The 22,494-nt window shown below is 35.9% G+C and overlaps 1 protein-coding gene across 2 annotated transcripts in view; it reads left to right on the top strand.

The window, feature by feature from the left end:
- The window catches only part of CSMD3 (CUB and Sushi multiple domains 3), an 885,055-nt gene that overhangs the window by 74,303 nt on the left and 788,258 nt on the right, over window positions 1-22,494 (top strand). For both annotated transcript variants that reach the window (XM_024572155.3, XM_045181698.2), the window contains exon 2: window positions 21,649-21,871. In XM_024572155.3, the coding sequence (XP_024427923.2) occupies window positions 21,649-21,871 (223 nt within the window). The remainder of the gene's footprint in view (window positions 1-21,648; window positions 21,872-22,494) is intronic.

A 22,494-nucleotide genomic window follows, 5' to 3' on the forward strand; every position in this document is an offset into this window, starting at 1 on the left:
CCACATTTCCCTGGTGGGACCTCAGACTAATTCAGCACAGACGAGCCGAATGCCACGACAGACTTTAGGCTCAGACATGCTAAACCCGCTTGTGTTTTGAGTCTCCTGACTGAGGATGGGTGATCCTTCCACTCCCAAATGATAATGAAAAAACACTCACATGGGTTTTCCAGTAATTTTAAACTTATTTTTGCATTTACATATGAATTTAAATATGCATTTTAATATGTCCTACAAATTACTCATTCCTTTAGATATGTGGTTTAAAAATGCAAAATTAACCATTATGTTGTAAAAGAGAACACTTTAGAAGTATTACTTTATGAATTAATACAAAATAAATTAGCAGATATTATCTATCATAAAGATGGTGGAAATAGGGAACATTATCAAGGAGGAAAGGATTCAACATCCCTATCTCCTTAGTGTTAGAATTCAGGTAACACCACCAAAACCTCAGGCTTCCTGGCTTGCAGCAGCAAATGCTGCATTTAAACTTTGTGGCAGACAGGAATAGAGCAGCTAACTCCCAGGGGAAGGCGGGGAGGAATGAGCTGTTGCGCATGTCCAGTTTCTCCTGCAAAGCACACCAGTCAGGCTGTCTCTCCTCTCCTAGGAGGAGAGAGTGGGGCATGGAGCAGGGATCGGGAATGCTGCACTAATGAGCAAACAGGTGCCCCACAGAACAAAACCTCAAGCATTCAAAGAGAGGCCTCCCACAACACTTTAAAAAGGGTCAAAAAAGGGTGAACATACTGAATGAAGAGAGACAGTCATTTTGCCTACCTATACATTTTGCCGCGGGCTAAATAGTCTTATGCAAATATTAAGTGATAGATACTACTTTACATTGTCACAGTGTTGGTATGATGCACAAAAGCAGGCATGGTGACTTTCTAATTACAGGGAAACAGTTCTCAACTTTTATGCTGATTAATGTATCACGAGAAAGTATACTAGAGCCCTGGCTGAGTGGCTCAGTTGGTTAGAGTGTAATACACCAAGGTCGTGGGTTCAATCCTGGGTCAGTGTAAGTACCAGAGACAATCAATGAATACATAAATAAGTGGAACAACAAATTGATGTTTCTCTCCCTCTCCCTTCCTCTTTCTCTCTAAAATCAATAAATACAAATAATTAAAAATTAAAAAGTATACTAGGAACTATCATTTGAAGATCAAACATAATATGCTTACTTTTGATCATAGAGGTTATCTCATGAGAAGTATTTGCAATTTTCTTCTCTGGCTCTTCTCTACGGCACATATAACTAACTATATCCATTGCTACAATTATTAAGTTATATTTTCCCTTCTTGTTTATATGGATGTCAAATTTGTGACCTGCATTTTGTTTATCTTTGTATGCCCCAAACCTGGCAGAGTTCCTCACCCAGTGTTTTTCATAATTGTTTTTAAATCAAAATAGTTGTCCAACTAGACTTTTATGTTCAACTTCAGTTTAAAACCTCAAATGCATCCTTTTTAATTTTAAGCTATAAATGCTGTTTTCCTGGATTCTTTACAGATATACAAACTTTTTTGGATAACATATAGATTTTTAGCTAATGAAAGCTCAGGGTTATACAGGGTCTGGCACAAATAACACCCTTTTTTATTACCAAAAATGTATTACAAAATCATAAGCATGTAATTCTGTAACATAACAATGTCATACCCAAGCACACCATATGACATTTTAGGTGAAATGTTCAAATTAAAACTATGAATTATTACACTCTTATTATTACCCTACCAACCACATTCCAGCAGGCGTTACTTCTGCCAGACCTTGTATTTTTTTTTTTTTTAGAATCTATTTCAATTTCTTTTTGAGATCAGTCTCTAGTTCTTAATATACATGTTTATATAAAATGAAAAATAACACTGAGTACAGCTTAAATTGATCAAGGAAGCATTATGATTAGTTCATATTGCAGCTATATTTATTGTTGCTAATGAATTAGTAATATTGTTTTCTGCTCATACTATTTATATTATAAATTGTGCTTCATAGCTTGTACATGAATACAGTTGCTCTAAATGTCATGAATGTTCAGTTACTTAAAATTACAATTTCACATGAATAAATTTTAAATGACCTATTATTCTACTAAGACTATATTAGTTTTGAGTTATTCTCTGATGCCAGATGAACAGAATGAAATTAGATTGTCTCATCTAATTTTTTGACAACTTATTAAAAATATAGTATTTCAATGAAGTGAGGTTTATATAGCAAAATATTTTTATTTCTGCCATAAAAACAACTGATTATTCAAATGTGAATGAAGGTATTTAATAAACATTATAAGAAAATACACTTGTTAAAATATTTAGGGATATTTATTCATCGTAAGGTCTTCTTTCATTGACATAGTTAATTCCACTGCTTTATTGCCTCGTGACAAATGCTGCCGTGGGTTCGAAACGCAGGTGTATATCACAGTGTGAGCCTTATTCCTTTAGTCATTTTGTCTATTAATTCATGATCACCGAGTTTAAATACGAAACTATAACATTTTAGGGAACAGAAAAGCAATTACACGCAGAGTAATTGTAGTGGCAGGGGGAAGCAGTTGCGAAAGGACATAATCAGAAGGAGTTTGCAGGGAAATCCACAGCCAGCAGATGGCACTTTTCCGTTGCTCTTACATAATCTTTAGTTTAGGCTGTTGCCTAAAACATAGGACATTTAGAACTTCCCTAAATGTTCATGTGTACAATAAAACAATTCATTCACGACTTGTAAAAACTAGGTTATTTCCAATGAAATAATATTTAAATACCCTCACTGATTTATTAGACATGTTTTAGTGTCTGCGAGTCCATCAAGCATCACATTGCTGGTGGGTTTATACAAGGAGATTTTATTGGGACTGAAGTGGTTATCAGTGCTTCCGTATTTAGTTACTAAATGTTTGTAATGTAGGCAATGTCCATGCGCCGCAGGGTTTACTGATACATTATTACCTCAAGCACAAGACGCATACAGTATTCCACCATGTTGTCATAGCCGAAATAAATGGATGTCGACAGGCACTGTACAAATTTCTTGGTATGTCCTAATTTATCTACAAATCATTTTGACATAAATACTATTATATACCACTGGTTTTGTACTTGATAAAACACAGAATTACAGAAGCTAAGGAACACGCTCAATATCATATGGCTGCAAGGGTCTGAAGTGGAATGTTAACCCTGGTCTGCCTGAAGCCAGACCTGGTGCTCTTCATACTGATGTGAGACCTGCTTTTATAACTTTTTTATAAAAATTAATCTTTATTGTACTTTTTCCCATTTCCATTTAGTTCCCTTATACCCTCTTCTCCCCAGCAATAACCACACTGTTGTCTATGTCCACGAGTCCTTATTCCTTTTTGCTCACTCCTTCCACCCTCCAACCCTGTTGCATAACTTTTTATCTGTCTTTGTCCCCTTCCACCATCATCGCTACTATTCTGGAGGCCCCACAGACACATCTCTACAAGCATCATGCATTGCAAAAATAAAATATTTAAGCTATACATCAAATTTGTAAAAAAAAATGTTCAAGTTTAGTCCTACCAATACCACAATCATGTTTAATGAAGAAAATATTTTATATTTCTTTGGTTTTAAGCTTAAATTGATTGAAACAAATTAAATGAAATTAAAGAATGCAGTTCTTCCTTTACATTGGCTACACTGTCTACAAATCACATGCTGAATGAAGGCAAGTGGCTATTGGCTTCCATAGTGAGTGGCTGTGGTCTAGAGCAGGTCTGGGTCCCAAGTGCTGCTCGACCACTTGCTCAGTGTGATTGGCGGGAAATTCAGTTTCTAAGTTTCGGTTTCTGCATCTGGAATGAAGGGTGAAAACACGACTGGCTCATGAAATTTTTGAAAAGGCTAAGCAATATTACACAAAGCAAGTGCTTATGATAGCTTTTTAACATGATTTGCATTAGCCATTACTAAAGAAACTGCATTTGTTATTTAATAAGTACTACTAATAAAAGACATAAGGTACCCTACTAATTTGCTTTTAGCATTGATATAAGTACAACATGGCTTTTTGACTTTTTGTTTTTAGTAAGTATCCATTGAGACATTGTCCTGTGCATTCACACATATAAGAACATACATACATGTGCATGTATGTGCAAATATATATATAATTTTCCAGGGATTTTAACAAGTTTGTTTTTATATCATTTTGGTCTAGATTCATATTTGTCTATGTTTTTAAATAATATCTAGGACTTAAAAAATTAACAACTGTAGTTGCAACTTTATAACATATTTTATTACAAAAATTATTTTTTATGTTATAGATCCTACATATTACTTCAAGAAACATATAGGTAAGTGTTTTTGGTTGTGTTTCACAATGCTCATGGAAATCAATAATAGTATCATTTAGGTAGCTCTAGTGTAGATGGGATTAACTTTCCCTTCATATGAAGAAATTTAGATTTAGAAGTATTCTGCATTCTAATATACTCCCTGTGGTTCTATTACATATGTTTAACAGAGTCAAACTCAGTACACTTTACATAATAGACTTATGTTGACTTTCATTTTTTTTTTTAACACTTGCTTCACTCTTAGTGAGAATGTGTCATCCATTAGTTAAGGCATTACTTTCTCCCATTTATTCAATACATTTTTATTGAGTGCTTACTTCCCCTCAAGAAATATTTATTGGAGGAGGATTGAGAAAATGAGAATCACTCTACTCTTTGTGGTTTTCTCTTTAAAGTGGGGCAGCTTCCTTGTTTCGTTTTTTAGATTCACATCTCAAAAATATGTACATATTTTTATACACATACTTTTAGAAATATAGATGGAGCTATGGAATTATTAAGTGATTATAATAGTTTGTATGTTACACATATATTTAAACTACATAGCATATTACAATATATTAATTTTGACACATTGCTTTTCTAATGTAATCTCCTATTTCATGAAATCTGTTAAGTTTTGACTTGTGCAATTCTAATAACAGCATTGCTGTGTACTAAGATGGGGAAGGTTTGGGAGGCATCTATGTAGCTTTGGGGGAGTGAATTGGGGAATATGGACATATTATACTGGCAGATAGCCCCCCTCCATCCCTCAAAAAAAAAATAGACACTTCTTTAAACACCCATCTTTAACAAGATCAATCGTATCTTTCATTAATTTATGCAAGCCTTTCATAATTTAGTTCTATTCTTAGTCTGTACTATTTTTTCCAGAAATTAATTCTTTGATTTGTCTTAGGCATTCTTTCTTTAAACTTCAAGGACAGTCCCCTAGATAGAGTAAATAAATTTTTGCTGAAACTCCTCTAATTCACGTAAAAGGTTTTTTTTTCATAGAATTCATTCAGGCATTGAATTCAGGAGTGCAAAACTAAGTTTACTAATTTTGAAAAGTGCCCAACTGAAATTATTTTATGCTCCAGGAGTGGGAGTATTGTGTAAAAAGCAGAAGCCAAGGAGAACTTGAACTCTCTTTGATAAAGTGTGTTCTGATTTTACCTGGCATGCCCTTTCCTGTACATACAGCGGTCTTTCACTAACTTAAACAAGTGATCCACATATGTGCAAAGCCAATTTAAGGATATTTATAACATTGTATTTCTTTATTACAGATAACAACAAACTGGAATGGCTGTTACAAGGAAAGCAGATAATATGAGAAAACTAGGAGACAGGAGAAACAAGTTAGTGGAGAGTTTTAAAAAGGAAAGTAGGCCACTGAGACAAGCAGGAAAATGTGTACTATTTTTTAAAAATGAAGTAATTTTTAAAAGGTATACTCTAGCCAGTGTTTTTTTTTTTTTTTTAACATAGACTAGCTTGACACAAAATAGCAGAATGCTATTTATAGAGAGAACCATTACAAGATTCAGGGGGAAAAATGTCCTCTCTAGTAAAGTGTGAAAACCTGATAAGAAACCTTGTCTAAAGTGTGAATTCACTTTAACAGAACCCTTATAAGGTCAACGTGTAGAACTGGTGAGAAAAGCAAAAATATTTCCAGGAATAAAGTAGAAAAAGTTTGAATAAGCTCACTTTGAATAAAATGATATCAAATTTTAAACAAATCTAAAAATGTCTTGATGGCAGAAAATAGTCCTAAAACAGGCACACAGTAAAATAATGGAAGATTAACAAATTCGAGGCAAAGGAATAATTTAGTGTTTCAGTGTTGTATGTAATTACTGCTCTTTATAGTCTAAGGGATACAAACAGAGCTCAATGGCAAATTGGGCTTGTTAGAAGAGCATTTAGAACAAAAATTCTTTTTCTACCCTTCTCCCTACAGCCTCTTGTTTTCCACATTCATATGAATTTTTAAAAAATAAATAGGCCACTATACATATATATGCATGTTTTATATATGCATATATAGGTGTATACACATATAAAATTGGTAGGCCACTATGTATGTACTATATATATTCTCTGAATAACACTCCCTAATTCTCACCACCCCTCCTAGTTACTGGCTTTTGTACCCCTCTTATACCCTCTGATATCTTAGTGCAGAGGTTTGCTGTTTCACTTCCTTCCCCCTTCCTATCTATCAGCACATGGAGTAGGACATTCACAAAATTCCTAAAAGATGTCTCAACTGTCATCGCCACTACTGGAAAACCCACTGTTACCTCTCCTAGATAATTGCCAAAGCCTATTTCCCCATCTCCTTCCGACCACCCAATTAGCTCTGGCTCGTTCTCCATGTGCCAGTATTTAATATCACCACTTTAAAACAAGTTGCCATCACACACTCTTCAGCTTGTATTTCATTTACACTTCCACACAAAATATGAAATCATTGTATGACTTTATTGAGCTGAAAATGCAATGTAAATTCCTTGATAAGCTGTACAAATGCCTACATGATCTGGCTTTTTTTTTTTTTTTATATATCCCCCAAACCCACCTGATTCCCTATCTATTGCACTTTGGCCACACTGGTCTCCTGTCCATCCTGCAAACATTCGTAAATTCTTCCTAGTCTTTGTATTGTCTCTTCCCTCCAGCCATCTTACTGTCTGTGCACTGCTGTTTGAAATACTGCTAGTACGCTCTGAAATGTCACCGCCTCAAGCGAGCCTCCACTAACTGCTGCATGTAAACAATTAAGGAATTCATGAGCTGTTCTTGCCCTAGGCGTAACCCTGCCTTTGGCTGGTGGGCAGAAATGGGAAATAGGTGTTTGTTCTGTGACTTTCCTGGGTCTGCGACAACAATTGCAATGCGCTTGGCAGTTTAAAACAACAGAAATGCATTCTCTCATGTTTTGGAGACCAGAAGTGTGAAATGAAGGTGTTGGCAGGATTGCGCTGCCTCCAGTTCTCTAGAGGAGAATCCTCCTTGCCTTTGCTGCATCTGTTGATGCAGTGCGTTGCTTTGTTTGTGACACCATAACTCTCATCTCTGACTCCATCGTCACAGGGCCTTCTCTGTGTCCCTGTGGGTCTTCTATTCTCTCCTGTAGGGATACCTGTCATTGGATTTAGGGCCTTACCTAATACAGGATGACCTCATCTTGAGATCCTTACATTAATGATATCTGCAAATATGCTAATTCCAAATAATGCCACATTCTGAGGATGGAAATATCTTTTTTGGAGGGCCACTATTCAACCCCCTACACAGGTGCTTTTGTATGGCAATTTAACGGCAAGCAGGAAACCATAAACAATGTTAGAAGCATTTGTTGTTTCTCAGAAATGCGACTTTTTGATGTGACGACATTCATGGAAGCGAGAGCTGACATAAGGCCATGGTGTTAACAGGGTTAGTGTTTCTTCCATAAAGAAAAATAATGAAGCCGTTGAAGAGAAATGGTAATTTTTCTTTTTAATAAAATTCTTGGATACAGGAAATTCCACTGCTTCATTCTGTCTTCCACTCTCACTGATGACAAGAAAGCATGGGCTTAAGCCATAAATCTGGCAATGGCTCTGCCATTTATTAACAGTGTCAAATGGACAGATTTAATTTTCACATTTAAAGGGAGGATGCTAATCCTTGTCACATAGGTTTTTCCAAGAATTAAACTTGATAATGTCTGCAAAGCACTTAGTACAATGCCTGAAGTTTATGGACCACTCAGCAATTGGATTCAATATTGTCTCATTCTAATGGTGAACAAATTCAATTATGTGACTAAATAAAATATTGCTTAATTTAAATCCATCCTTCTAAATTTATAACTAATTTATCTTTATCTCCATTTTTCCCAAATCACTTTTAAAACCACCATGATCAACTAATAAATCATTTAATTTTTTTGACAAATACAAGATAAAAGATCACTTTCCAGTTCTAACAATAATTTTTCATTATTTCCTAGTGTCTTTAAATAAGTATAAAATTATTTTATTCTTTTATAGGCAAACATATAAAATAAATGTATTTTATATTTATATTTATTTTGTAGGCAACCTTCAGGCTACTTCTGTTGTATGTATATGCAATCACTTCCCACTTTTCCCCAGATACAGTCATTTAATTCATCTGGCTTTCAGGCTATTCTTTCGGGAACTATTTTTACAACCCGTTATGTGGAAATTATCAAAATAATGTTTGCAAAGCAATTCTAACTTTATAATATACTTCTGCATGTTATCCATCTCATTTATTCTTCACTTACTCATTCACTAAGCTCTGCATTTGCTAGCATTCTTGGCCCTAAGCTAGGTGCTGGGGGAAAGAACTAAAAGCCATCCTCCAGTACGTAGGCAGCACATTAATGGAGTGTGGTCAGTGCTGTGAAACTATAAATGTCAGCTGACTCAGTAGTTTAGAGGTTGGGTAAATGGTTCAGATTGAGTGCAGGGCATTGTTTGCCAACAGCTGTTTTGTTTTTTATCGCGTTTTTTTTTAAACATAGAAATGAGGTCTACAGAGCAAAAGGGAAAACTGGGGAGAGGGAAGAGCAGATGCAAAGTCATGAAGGCTTAAGATGACTGAAGTCCTGGTTCAAAGAAGAGGGTGACACCAGTTATGAGCAGAGGAAAAACAAGAGGCGGACACCACAGGGCTGGAAAGTCATGCTATGGACCTGGAACTTACTCCTTAGACAGGGGAAAGTCATTGAGGAGAATTAGGGCAGGTGCGATTTCATCTGCAGTTTAAAAAGCAGCAAAGTAGGGCTCCAAAATAAACTGGAGAAGAGGTAAAGAGAAGGTATGGGGAGTAAGGGCTCCTAGTAATCCTTGAGAGAAACGTGAAAGGTGTGACCTCTACCTTACAGGTGAGGTTGAAGAGAAGGGAATAGCTTTCAGTGACATTAAAAAGTGGCTAATAAAATTAAATTTAAAAAAGGAAGTGACAAATACTTGGCATCCAATTAGATGTCACTTCTCAATGAATTTAAGTGACTTGCTTCAGTTCATTTAAATAGTAATTGTTCACTCTTGACATAGAACTCTTCCTAACTTATACTAACAGCTCTTATCACACGCCCTTTGGAGAAATAGCTTGAATTTCTAAGGAGTTTGAAATTAATATTTTAGGTTTAATTATTGTCTCTTAGTTTTTGATATGTTTCAGTTCTCTAAAGCTGGAAAAAAAAAACTACACCTAAAACTTAGTGGCTTAAAACAATAATGATGTTTTCTCTCATCACTCCCTGGGCTGTCTGGGCTCCGTTGAATGTTTTTTCTCTTTTATGTTGCATTGGCGGGGGTCACGCTGGTGTTGTCTGGTCTGCCTTATGTAGGACCCTAGTTGGGACTACGACATCCAAAATGGCTTTACACACATGTCCTGGGCCACTTCTGGGGTGGCTAAAAGGGCTGCGGTTGGTGGTATCTGTCTTCAGCAAGGATTTTGGTTTTGACATGGTGGCCCAGGACTCCAAGACTGAAATTGGAGACTGCCAGGCTTCCCGATAGCTACGCCCAGAAATGGCACAGGTGTAGTTGCATTCTATTGGAAAAGGCAATGCATTTGTTACAGATGGGGAGATGAGCCAAGAGGCCCCCTCCCCTGCCTTGGTTCTTGTCTCACTTGCAAGAGAATAAAGGGAATAATTCAAGCAAGAGACAAAAACGTATAGTGGAAATGAGATAATAAGTTTATTTATGATACACTTGTGGGCACAAAACTGTAAGCAGGCACCCAGCTAGTCTAAATGCCCCACAGATAGAGGAAATAAAATTGTTAGTAAGTTTGTTAGTAAGTTTATATACTTGAGCTGAGGCTATAAGTGAGCACTTAGCTAATCTAAGTACCTCGGCTATTAGGGTTCAGGGATTATATACGTTAGTCGGCTTTTAGGTCCCTTTCCCTTCTCCCCCTTCTAAATCTTGGGAATAATGTGCAGCTACAAAGCTTTCTTTCTCAGTTAGCAAAGGCTCTTTGTCTTAGGTAGTGAAATTGTTCCAGAGCCTCCCTTTCCCAGCATAGGTCCCTCTCTCTCTTCCTCCTGTGCAATTCCCGCGTGTGATGTACAGAACGCCTGGCAGTCTTAGTAACAGTGTTACAGAAGTTCCTTTTTCATCCCAGTCTCCACAATTCTCCCCTCCTCCTGCCCTATTTTGCTCTTAATGCTCCTGACACCTGACAATCTTATCAAACTGAGCTCAGGACTGCTGAGTTCATGGGTGACACATGTCTTCCTTTTGCTTCCAGCCTCCTGTATTGTTCTTTGTTAGGTTGGAATGGCGAGGGCCCTGTCTTTATTTCCCCACTGGCTGCTCATTCCCAGCCGCTACCTAATCTATACATGCCATCCTGACTCAAGGAGGAGAAATATTTCACTTTAGGTGGGAGGAGTGACATGAGGATATAGAAGTGAGAGGGATTATTTGGAAACGTTCTACTGTACTGCACCATTGGCACTGACCCATTTTGCAGATCATCTGAAAAGATATTCCCTTTTTTCTAATAATTACCTCCTTTGAAGGAGGCAGTATTAATTTAAGGGTATATGGTAACATAAATATTTATAGAGCAAGTTATTCCTCAAACTGACAATTTTACATAGATATATAAGAAATTACTTTTCCTTTGCATATGCCTGTAAAATATTCCTGAGACCTGTGGCTTAGATAGCTCTACAAATGCATTAAGCATCTATGCTGTACCTTGTACGCTCTTCAGTTTCAGCAGTGATGATAACATTTCATGAGCAAGCAATTCTTTTGTGATAAGACATAAATTTTATAATCATCCCATATAGGAAGAAAAATCTCTTTATAGTCTAGTAGTTTCCAATGGGAAACATTAAAAGGAGTGGTTTATATGTCCCTTTGGCACATGCGCTGGTCAATGTTAGAAAGCGGTAGGTAAAGTAGATAAAGCAAAAAGTGGAAAATGAAGAGTCATTAATTTTCTGTGATAACAGTAGGGAACCCTCTACTTTAGACCACAGTCATTGCAACTTGGCTTCCTGCATTTTAAATCAAATAGTAGTAGACTAGTAACACTTTATTCAGGACATGAAATTAATACATATAATTTACATTTGTATAGAAAAGATTCAGTAGACAGAATCATATGAAGTTTATTCTATATCATTTAAGGGTCTTAAAATGGATGTAGTTTAACGTACAAACACACTGAAAATCTGTATGATACGTGGACACCTACAATTGAAGACGACAGATAAAACCCTAAAACACACAGAACATACACACCATGACCACCACCACACCACCACCACCCAAAACAAAGCAAAACAAGTCAAAGGAAGAACAAAACAGAAAAACTTTCATCTTTAAACATTCTATGACTAATTTTTTTGGTTCAATTATGTTATGTATTTGGAAGACTAAATCCTTTTTAACTGAATATAAGGACAATCTGGATGTAGCTCCCCGCTGTTCCTCTTGCCAGAAACATCTACCCCTTTGATATCCAGGGTTGGTTTTGTTACTACTATTAAGCTATCTCTTTTCATCCTCACCCTTTCTTCCAAAGCTGGGTGCCCTGGTAAGGAGAGGCATCTCATCGTTTAAAATGGCTTCATATTTTATACAGGCAGCTGCACTAACTGTGTAAGAGCAACGGCCGGGGGTTCACTTTGTCTGTGTTTGATACAAAGGTCCACTCCCTATTACAGATGTGTGATCTGGAGAAATCATGTAAACTCTCTCTAGTTCTTCTTCTTCTGCAAAATGAGGAGATAGCAACAGTGGGTGCCTCAGTGGGCTGTGATTAAAAACTGCAGGTGGAGGCCGTGAATGTTACCATGTTACAATTTAGACGAGCACCATGCACATGTGTCAATTAAGGATTGCCTTTAATCTTTAAATTTCCACTAAATAGACATCAATAGCATGCAAAATGCATAATGTGGTCATGGCACATTAACATTACCTTCACTCTTCCTCTTTTCTAATTTTCTGGTGAGAGAACCTGAGATAAAGGTCTCTCTCAGGTCTACTTATCCAGTAACTTTGGCCATTTTCAGGGAGCTCTCCCACCCAACACCAACCCTTATCCTTAAGGATTTACTTTTTTCTTGGAGGTATTCACTCCTAAGAAATTTAGTTATCTTCCCTTTGCCAACTTAGGCTCTATTTTGGGCCCTCAGATATTCTTTTCACGTTGTATGTGTTAAATATCATTTCTCTTTTTTTTCCATCATCCTTTGAAATACTCTTTTAAAAATATTCTTTGGTTAACATGAAAGCTTGTATCTTGACAGTAAGTCTCAAATGTATCTTCTTGCTAGCAGCCCTCTGTCAGCAGTTTGGAGCTGGACTGTCACTACTGTTCAACAAAAATACACTTTCCGTGGTGTGAAAACCCATTCAGCAGCAATTTATCTTTCACCTCCACTGATTCCCCTGTACTACGTCATGGGCAGAATTGAGTACCCCCACAAATGGTGATATCTTCTTAGCTGTCACTCACACTCTTGCTTTCCAAACAGTACAAGAAAGCAAGCCTGCAAAGGAATTCAGAGGTCCTTATGATTTGTTTGCTGATGTGCCAAGGGCTGTAACTACTCTTTGGAATTACAAAAAGCCTGTTTTTCATCTTGACTGTCTTTTCAATGTACTATTCCTTTCAAAGTAAATAGTGACGGTAGGCCTAAAGAAAGAGCCAAGGAGTGGAAGAAGATAATAACCAGAACCATTATTAATAGCACCGGGTTAACACGTGTAAGCCGACAATATGAAGGAAAAAAAGGCAAATCGTATTGTTGCTGCTGCAGTGAAGAAAAGTAAATGTCAGAAAGAAGAAAAGTTGGAAAATACAACCCTGAACGCCTTTCAGTTACTTTATTGATACAGAAATATTTTCTCTGCTCTTTCCAGCTCTGTACTTCCTTGCAAAAAAAAATTTTAATAGAAGTGTTCAGGCAATAAAGATGAGAGGCAGCTCGTGTCTGGAGGGCTATAAGACACCTCTGAATTTTGTAAAGTATATGGAGACGGGAGACTGAATTAACAGTATCCCCAAATATAATAATCTGGAAGAATGTCATTGCCTGGAGTATCTTTATTTTGTCATAAGTAAGAAATGGTGGGAGAACAAGTTAAATATCATACACCACAAAATCTTGTATTTCTCCATTACTACCCCAAAGCTATAAATTTGCTGTAAACAGTAGACAAAATAATACCTGTTTGTATTAACCATGACAAAGCATAAGATTATTAAACGAAAGCAATGTTTATTGTCACATAAGTTATTTTATAATTTCTATGTTTTGTGATGATTCTCTGGTATATTCCTCACAATCATTTTATTATTTTAATACTTGATTGGAGCTAGGAAATTGATAAAACCTAACAGACTGACTGGTGTAAAGTTTACTCTAATAAGGCTGAGTAAAAATAGAGAAATCAGAAGTCCCAGATCCATTCTGGAAAAGTTGCTCTGTGTAAAACAACTTGTATTAGAAGACATCAGAGCTTCCTTTTTTTAAAAAAAAATCTAGTTTTCTTTGCACATGTCACAGTTTTTCCACATCACAAACATATGCCATTATTTGAATTATGACATAAGAATAAGAAGAGCTTTTTGATTCTTTAATTTTAAGAGCCTTTTGAACAGCCACCCCAGAATTTTTTTCAAGTCCGTTCATCTTATATTAATGGTCTAAGCAAGTGTATTATATTTCTTTTTTTATGATCTTTGTCTGTCATTTTTAAAAATATATTTTATTGATTGTGCTATTATAGTTGTCCAATTTTCCCCCTTTGCCCTCCTACATGAAGTATTCCCCATTCCTTCTGGCAATCCCACCCTTAGTTCATGTCCATGGGTCATGCATGTAAGTTCTTTGGCTACCCCATTTTATATTCCGTTCTTAGCATCCCCCTGTCTATTCTGTACCTACCAATTTGAACTTCTTAATCTCTGCACTTTTTCCACCATTCTCCCCCTTTCCCCTCCCAATGGGTAACCATCCAAATGAGCTCCATACCTATGATTCTGTTTCTGTTCTGCTTGTTTGCTTAGCTTGTTTTATAGATTCAATTGTTGATTGTTGTGAATTTATTGCCATTTTAATATTCATAGTTTTGATCTTCTTTTTCTTAAATAAGTCCCTTTAACATTTCATATAATAATGGCTTGGTGATGATGAACTCCTTCAGCTTTACCTTGTCTAGGAAGCCTCAGTCTTTTTTAGGTTGTTGAAGTTCCCAGGGGGTCCCTTGAGCATCCTCATAACCAGTGTTTTGAAGTCAGCATCTGACAGATTGCTTATCTCTATTTTATTTAGTTCTTTTTCTGGAGTTTTGTTCTGTTCTTTCATTTGGGCCATATTTCTTTGTCTTCTTTTGGCAAACTGCCTGTGTTTGTTTCTATGTATTAGGTAGAGATTTTTGACTCCCTGTCTTAGTAGCTTGGTCTAATGTAGAGAAGTGCACCTGTAAGTTGGATGGGGTGGAACCTTAGGTAATAGGCAGGGTGGGGCAATCCCTGTGAACTAGGTTGATGGTGTCTCAGATATGGTGCAGCTGCTCTGTGACTCTGTGTGGGGGAGGGCTCAGAAAAGGGGCAATGGGTGCTGCCTGGCCTCTGGAGTATTGTCTGGGAGGAAGCCTTCCCCTGACACTTGCTCTGATGCCAGACATTTCAGTTTCTCCCCATATGCCACTGGTGCCCTTCAAGCTGCTGCTCTGGTGCTGGAGCCCAGAGGGAGTGAGTCTGCATAAGTCTAAGTCCATGGCAGCCCTTTAAGAGGAGACACCTGAGAATCCTGGAGTGTCTCCTGCCACCCTAACTCCTACTGATTTTTACAGCCAGAAGTTATGGGGGCTTATCTTCATGGCACTGAAAACTTGGGCTAGGTGGTCTGGTGTGGGGCTGGGATCCCTAGCTTCCAAGATATTCCTCCTGATTTTTATCTACCAAATGTGGGTGTGGGGCTGTTTGTTCTACCTCTCCATGTCTATGCACCTCTACCCCTACTCCCCACCTGAATGAATGTGATATCTTTAATTCCTTGGACTTCCATACAGCTCAATTTTCTGATGATTCTGGGTGATAGTTATTTCATAGTTTAGTTGTAACTTTTGCTGTGGTTGTGTGAGTAGGCAAGCCATGTTTACCTATACCTCCATCTTGACCAGAAGTTTTATTATATTTCTCATCTGAGCAGAAATTTAAAGGAGAACAGTGTTGGAAACTCAAAGTTAATTTATCAAGAGGTGTTAGATAACTCTTCAAACTGTTTATAATTTCAAAGAAAAATTACAGAAAAAATTTTAAAAAGGAAACACATATTCCCATAAATTGATTAAGGGTGAGAAATGAGAAGAGGGTGGAAAACCCTAGAACAAAAATGAAAAATCAGTGAACAATTCACCATGGTAGAGGAGATCTTACTGAAAATGAAAAGCTAAATAAATAAACTGTCATTTCCACACTCAGAGATTGTCACCTGAATAAAAAATATACTAATAATTTGACATATTGTTATAAATTGATCTATGGACCTACAAAGAATATGAAGAAAAGAGTGTGCCGATTTGTTGGCTTTCAATATAAAATTGCCACCTGTAAGGGACAAATTATGCTATAGTAATTAAACTAATCTATTTATGTTTCTATTTATTTTCTCAATCATACAATAGTTTAAAATATATTATGGATATACTTTTAAAAACTTCAATAAACATGTATTGATTAGCATCTGTATACTCTGTACACAATAAGCATTGGAAATTTAAACAGATAATACCTGATGATTGCTCTTGATTCTATAATTCTCTTCAATTATATAATTAAACATGCAAACTTTAGCAGCACATAAAAATGTAAAAGTAGTTTTGGAAAATGTGAAAATATGAGATTAGTGAAACATAAACGACTTTACATAAATGTGAGAACATGGCCATATAGGTTGCTCTCTATGAAATAATATGTTCAAAATTCCAACTTCCTTCTCTTCCTTTCACTCTTAGCATCTGACACGTCTTCCTCTTTCTTGTTTTATATCCTACCTCACGTTTAAAAAAGTGTTATAAAATTAAAGGTGTATAGTATTCATTTAAGTGATGCTGACTATCTTTGTAAGGTTGCTGTAATATTTTTTTTTATTTTATATGTACAATATAAACAATCATTTGGCTTTTAAGGAAATTATGGGAAGAAAAATAGGCATTTATTTACCACTTACAATATTTTTTTCATTTTTTTTCTATACAGTCCCGTTTCCACTGGTTATCATTTATCTTCTTCCTAAAAGACAGACAGCTTCTTGTATTTTTTGTAGTGCAGATTTGCAGAAGATGATTCCTTGCAGGTTTCATTTATTTGAAAAATGACAAATTTACCCTTTAAATATTTTTGCTCAATATAAGTGGAATTGCTTTTCTTTTATCAATTTAAAATTATCTTTACATTGTATTCATATGGTGAAGTTTCCTAATATTGTTCCCCTATGTGTAATGTGGGTTTTGAGCATTATGCTAAGTGAAATAAGCCAGGCAATGAAAGACAAATACCATATGATCTCACCTATAAGTGGAACCTAATTTTTTTAAAAAAGCAAGAAAAATATAACCAGGGACACTGAAATAAAGAACAAACTGACAGTAACCAGAGAGGAGGGGGGAGGGTGATAATGGAGAAAAGAAGAGGAAGGGTCGTCAAGGAACACATATAAAGGACCCATGGACAAAATCTAAAGGGGGAAGGATTGAGGGTGGGATGTGGGTGTGGGTAGGGCAGGGGAAAGTGGTGATGGGAAAATGGAGACACTGTACTTGAACAATAACAAAATGAAAAAAAATTAAGTTATTCATTTTTTCCTTACTTAAGTCTAGCATTTTGATAATGCTTTAACTAGCTTCGGTTCTTCTTTTTTTTTTTTTTCTTATTCTTCTGACCTTCTTAAATATATAAGTCCATACTTCATGTAAAATACATATGTCTCTGCCATTATTTTATCAATTGTTATTTTTATCTCAACTCACTATCTTTTCTTCCAGAACTTAGGTTGCACTAATTTTAAACCACTTAACACTAGCCCAACACATCCCTGAACATTGGATACTTTTTTCAACATTTTTTCTCTGTGATTTTCACAATGGATAATTTATATTTATATGTGTTCAAATTCATTAATGTTTTCTTTTTGTAGTTCCTAATATGCTATAATGTCGATCTAGTAGGCTCTAGAATTTTCTTTGATTCTTTTTAGTTTCCATTTCTGTACTAATATTCTCTATCTGTTCAATTATTAATATTATCTTATGTCAAATAGCTTCAGAACTTTTAAATAAAATAAGTTTTTAAGTAACAACTTTAACAGCTTTTAAATAGCTTCAAAGATAGCTATTTTAAAATCTTTATTGCAAAGTCCAATATCAGGCTCATCTTTCATTAAGTTCTTTTTTCTTCTTCTCCTATGTTTTCTTTTCTTCCTTTTCTTCCTTGTCTTATTTTTTAAAGATTGTATTCATTTTTAGACAGAGGGGAAGGGTGGGAGAAAGAGATCAAGAGAAACATCAATGTGTGGTTGCCTTTCATGTGACCCCGACTGGGGACCTGGCCAGCAACCCAGGCATGTGCCCTGACTGGGGCCCTTTGGTTTGCAGGCCAGCACTCAATCCACTGAACCACACCAGCTAAAGCCTTTCTCATGTTCTTTTAATTGTGTCTCTTCTTCATCTTTTTCAAAAACGTATTGCAATTCCTGTTTATTTAAATTTCAAGTAAATTTTGATTGATACTAAGACATTGAGAATAATATGTTTTAGAGATACTGGATTCTGTTATCTTCCTCAGAAGAGTGCCGGTTCTTGATTTAGAAGGGATTTGAATTATTTTTTATTACCATACACTTTGGTAGTTTTTATCTTACACATTGTGAATGGCAATTTATGGAAAGCTTAAAGCATTTGCCTAGCCCTGTAACATGACAGGATTCAGTCTCCAAACTTTATCTCTCTGGGGATCTGTCAAAGTCTGGCCTTAATGTTTATCAGGAAAGTCTAGAATAAATATCAGTTTACAGTGTGTGTTCATACTCCCAAGAGTCCTGGTGTCTCAGCTGGTAGTTAGAAATATCAACAACAGGTTGACTAGAACTTGCTAACTGTAGGAAGACAAGCAGTCTAATCATCCATTACACTGCCCTTCCCTGATACTGTTCAACCTCTCCTTTCTCTGTTCTAGCAACAAAGCACAGATAGGAGTTATCTGGAAATACCTGGATGGTCTTACTCTGTAAATCCACAGCATTGCCTTCAGTCATCAATTAATAGTGAAAATGCACATGGACTCTTATACACACCTTGCTACACAACTCTATGTTCTTGATGTTCTATTCCCCAAATTCTGGAATAGAGAGAGAACATTTTTTGTCTATGGCCACACCGCTCAGAGTGTGCCTGATCTCGTCTGATCTCAGAAGCTAAGCAGGGTCAGGTCTGGCTAGTGCATGGATGGGGAGATAGCATTTTTGCTTCACAAAATTTGTATTGTGACAAATCTGGTATCACCAGAATTGGGGTAGGAGGTATAAAGTGTTCCCACACTTCATAGCCTGGAGATAGATGTAGACATTTTTATATGTATTGAGGATAATTTGGCTATGCCGATCTAAATTTAAAATCCAGCATTCCCATTTCTGGAACTCCATCTGAAGAATATTTCATGCAAATACACAAGGATATACACCCAAAGTTCCTTTCTACACTTTGCAACCATGAAGAACAATGACCTCAATGGGAGATTTATTAAATAATTCATAGTATAAACCTACCATAAGCCGTGTAGCTACAAATCATTACAAAAGAATGTAGTATAAGGACACAGAGGGGTCCAGAAGAAAATCATAATATGCTACAAAATAAATATAGAGATTCAGAAAAATTCATGGTATACATGACTCCATTTGTTAAGAAATGAACAATGCATAAACATATGCATATTATATATGCATATATATATGTGTGTATGTATCTCTAGAGCTGGCCTGGAATGAGAAGCACCAAGTTAATAACAATTACTAACCTTGTGAAGCATTAAGTAAATGAGGGGTGATTTTGTTTTAGCTTTAAAAACTATATTTACTTCTAATATTTTGTGTTGGAAAATGTACTTTATTATTATGAATAATGTGATGTTCATCAAACAAACTTAGATATCCACAAAAATGAAAATGAAATGGAGAATACAGATAAGAATGTTAAAATAGGTACAATTTCTAATTTGTCTGGAGAATTAAAAAAGGGAAATAATTGAAATTCATAAATCAACAAGCCCTTGAGGAGACAGTGGACAAAGCTGAGCATGTTATCTTAGGACATGTGTCCTCTTTCTAAAACCGTCAGGGTTATGAGGCTTGTGAATTTATAAAACAGCCCAGAGATCAGTTTGTAGATGAAGGGATTCAGGCTTGCATTTAGTTATGAAGTTCAAATTGGAAGCTGTTCAGGCAGAAAACTAATAGAAATGGGTGATAGCTAATTAACCTAAGGCTTCAAAGTAATTGCTCTGCAAGAAGCAATTTAAAAGGGACCTTTCTCTTTTTTCACTTTGGAAATAATAAAATGCCCTATTTGACATTTGGTGAATGAGTAAAAACATATGTATACACCAAAATACTGATTTTTAAAACCTTTTACCTTATCCAACTTCTTAGTACATTTTTAAAAGGGCAGAAGAAACCCAAGACCTGTGGTTCATATCACCTAGTGAAAGTCCCAGGCTTAGGTCTTTGCCATATATGGAGGCAACCAAAGTGGATTTCTTAAGTTACTAAGGCTAGGAGGATAAGGTTAGACTGATTAGTTCAGTGCTAAGCCATAGGCCTCACCACCACTCAGTACAGTCAGCTACTCAGAGGACACCGTTTGTTAGAGAAGAGGCTCTATAGTACATAATACATAACCTATAATACATAAACTCATTCCTTCTCAGAGAGAGAAGCCCCAGATTTCCTGCATTTTCTACATCTAGTTCCAAATACAGATGCTTTGGGCAATCTGGCATCCCATAAACCCAAACTAATTTCCTCTCCCCCAGGTTAGCTTGGTGTCTCTGACTGACACCTTTGTGGCACTTAAGATTCATGTCTGACCGCAAATGGGAAAATAATATCTGGGTGACGAGTTCTCATCAGAACGTATGCAACCATGGCTGCTTCCACATCCAGGCTTTAAGAGCACGTAGACTAGTTTAGGTACATGCTGAGCACCACCTTCTCTGACCATTATACAAATCTTAGGACTTTATATTACATGGCATGACTACAACATACTGAATTCTCATAAATCAGTCTCTCCAGAAACATAGTCAGTCTTCTAGTTATTTCCAAGAGATATGCTCTCAGTGATGACAACCTCCTGTAGACCCAGTATGGGAGTTTTCAGGATGGCTGCTGATAGTTGTCCAGAATTCAGCTTTTGAAAATGCTTTCTTCCCTCCCTCAGTTTTCACCTGTTGCAGTTCAATGAGTGTGTACATTTTGGACCAAAGTCTCTGGTTGACAACAGAGCAATGACATTGGTTGTTTCAGGTCTGAGTCTGCTAGAGTCAGGGAGTGACCGACTGTCCTAAAGCACACTGATTGGTGCAGGTAGCAGCATGGACACCGATAAGAGTTTTCATGCTTTACCAAATCAAAGTGGAGTTAAGTTTTTAAGATCCAAATGCATACTAAACTCATAATTTATTTACATTTTATTTTTCAATTACAGGTTACATTGAATATTATTTTATATTCGTTTCAGGTGTACTTCATAGTGCTTAGACAATCATATACTTTACAATGTTGTCCTCCAATATTACTGACTACATTCCCTATGCTGTACTTTAATTCTCTGGGACTACTTTGTGATTACCATTTTGTAGTTCTTAATCCCCTCATCTTTTTCCGCAATGTTGTTCAAGAGTGTCTAAAATTAGATTGAAATGCACCCAGGAGAGTGATCACGTTTTAGAACTGTTTGTGTGTTGAATCATGTAATAGATGTTGAATCAGAGATATGGAGGATTTAACATTATCTACTGGTTTAAAATTACTAAACCCTGTATGTTTGATAAATGACAAATCTTCTAGTATTTTGCTAGTTCTCTTTTATCTTTTTTAAAAATTAGATAATTTACATATCTTTAAAATTGTCATTTAGAAAATTATTTTAACCTGGGTCTTGTTAAACAATAATAAATCTCCTGGATTATTCTTATTTTATATCATATTAATATCTATTTGTTTTGATGTTGTTGTTTTGCAGGATTTATTTATACGTGTGGTGGAACTTTAAAAGGACTTAATGGCACTATAGAAAGCCCTGGTTTTCCATACGGATATCCAAATGGTGCAAACTGTACATGGGTAATTATAGCAGAAGAACAAAATAGAATACAAATTGTTTTTCAGTCATTTGCTCTAGAAGAAGAATATGACTACTTATCCTTATATGATGGACATCCTCATCCTACGAACTTTAGAACAAGGTTAGTATATTTTGAATGGAAGAATGGATGGAAAATATTTTATGATAAAAGCAGTTTTATTTCACAAAGGATGCTTAACATTTGTGGTACAATTATAATAAAGTCATATACACCATCTATTATTTATTTGGAAAGATATTATCCCATGAACAAATCAGCTGTGTGTCTCTGACTTTATAATACTAGTATATCAATATCTCACAAACATGAATTTAAATTGAATTATGACCTCGTTAGAGTGGTTAAAGATATTATTTTTTATCTCAAGGTTTCATTCTGGATTTTTTTATTGTTGTTAAATTACAGTTGTCCCCATTTTCCCCCCATTACATTCCCCTGCCCTCCCCACCCTCACCTCCCACATTCAATACTCCCCCCACCCTTGTCTTCTTGGTAAAGTGAATGCATATCATGTAATATGTTTTTGAGTGGTATGTACCCAGTTTTGATATACAACAATATGCAAAAATAAACACATTTAAAATAAATATTCATATGATAATAAAACATTATTTTTAGTTAATGTGTATGATTTATAAAATATAAATATCTGAAAATTAGACCCTTTCATGTCAGCACCTGGGACATTCACATCTCTGTCCATATAAATGAACTTGTTTCTT

This window comes from Desmodus rotundus, chromosome 8, assembly GCF_022682495.2.
Source record: "Desmodus rotundus isolate HL8 chromosome 8, HLdesRot8A.1, whole genome shotgun sequence".
Classification (NCBI taxonomy): domain Eukaryota; kingdom Metazoa; phylum Chordata; class Mammalia; order Chiroptera; family Phyllostomidae; genus Desmodus; species Desmodus rotundus.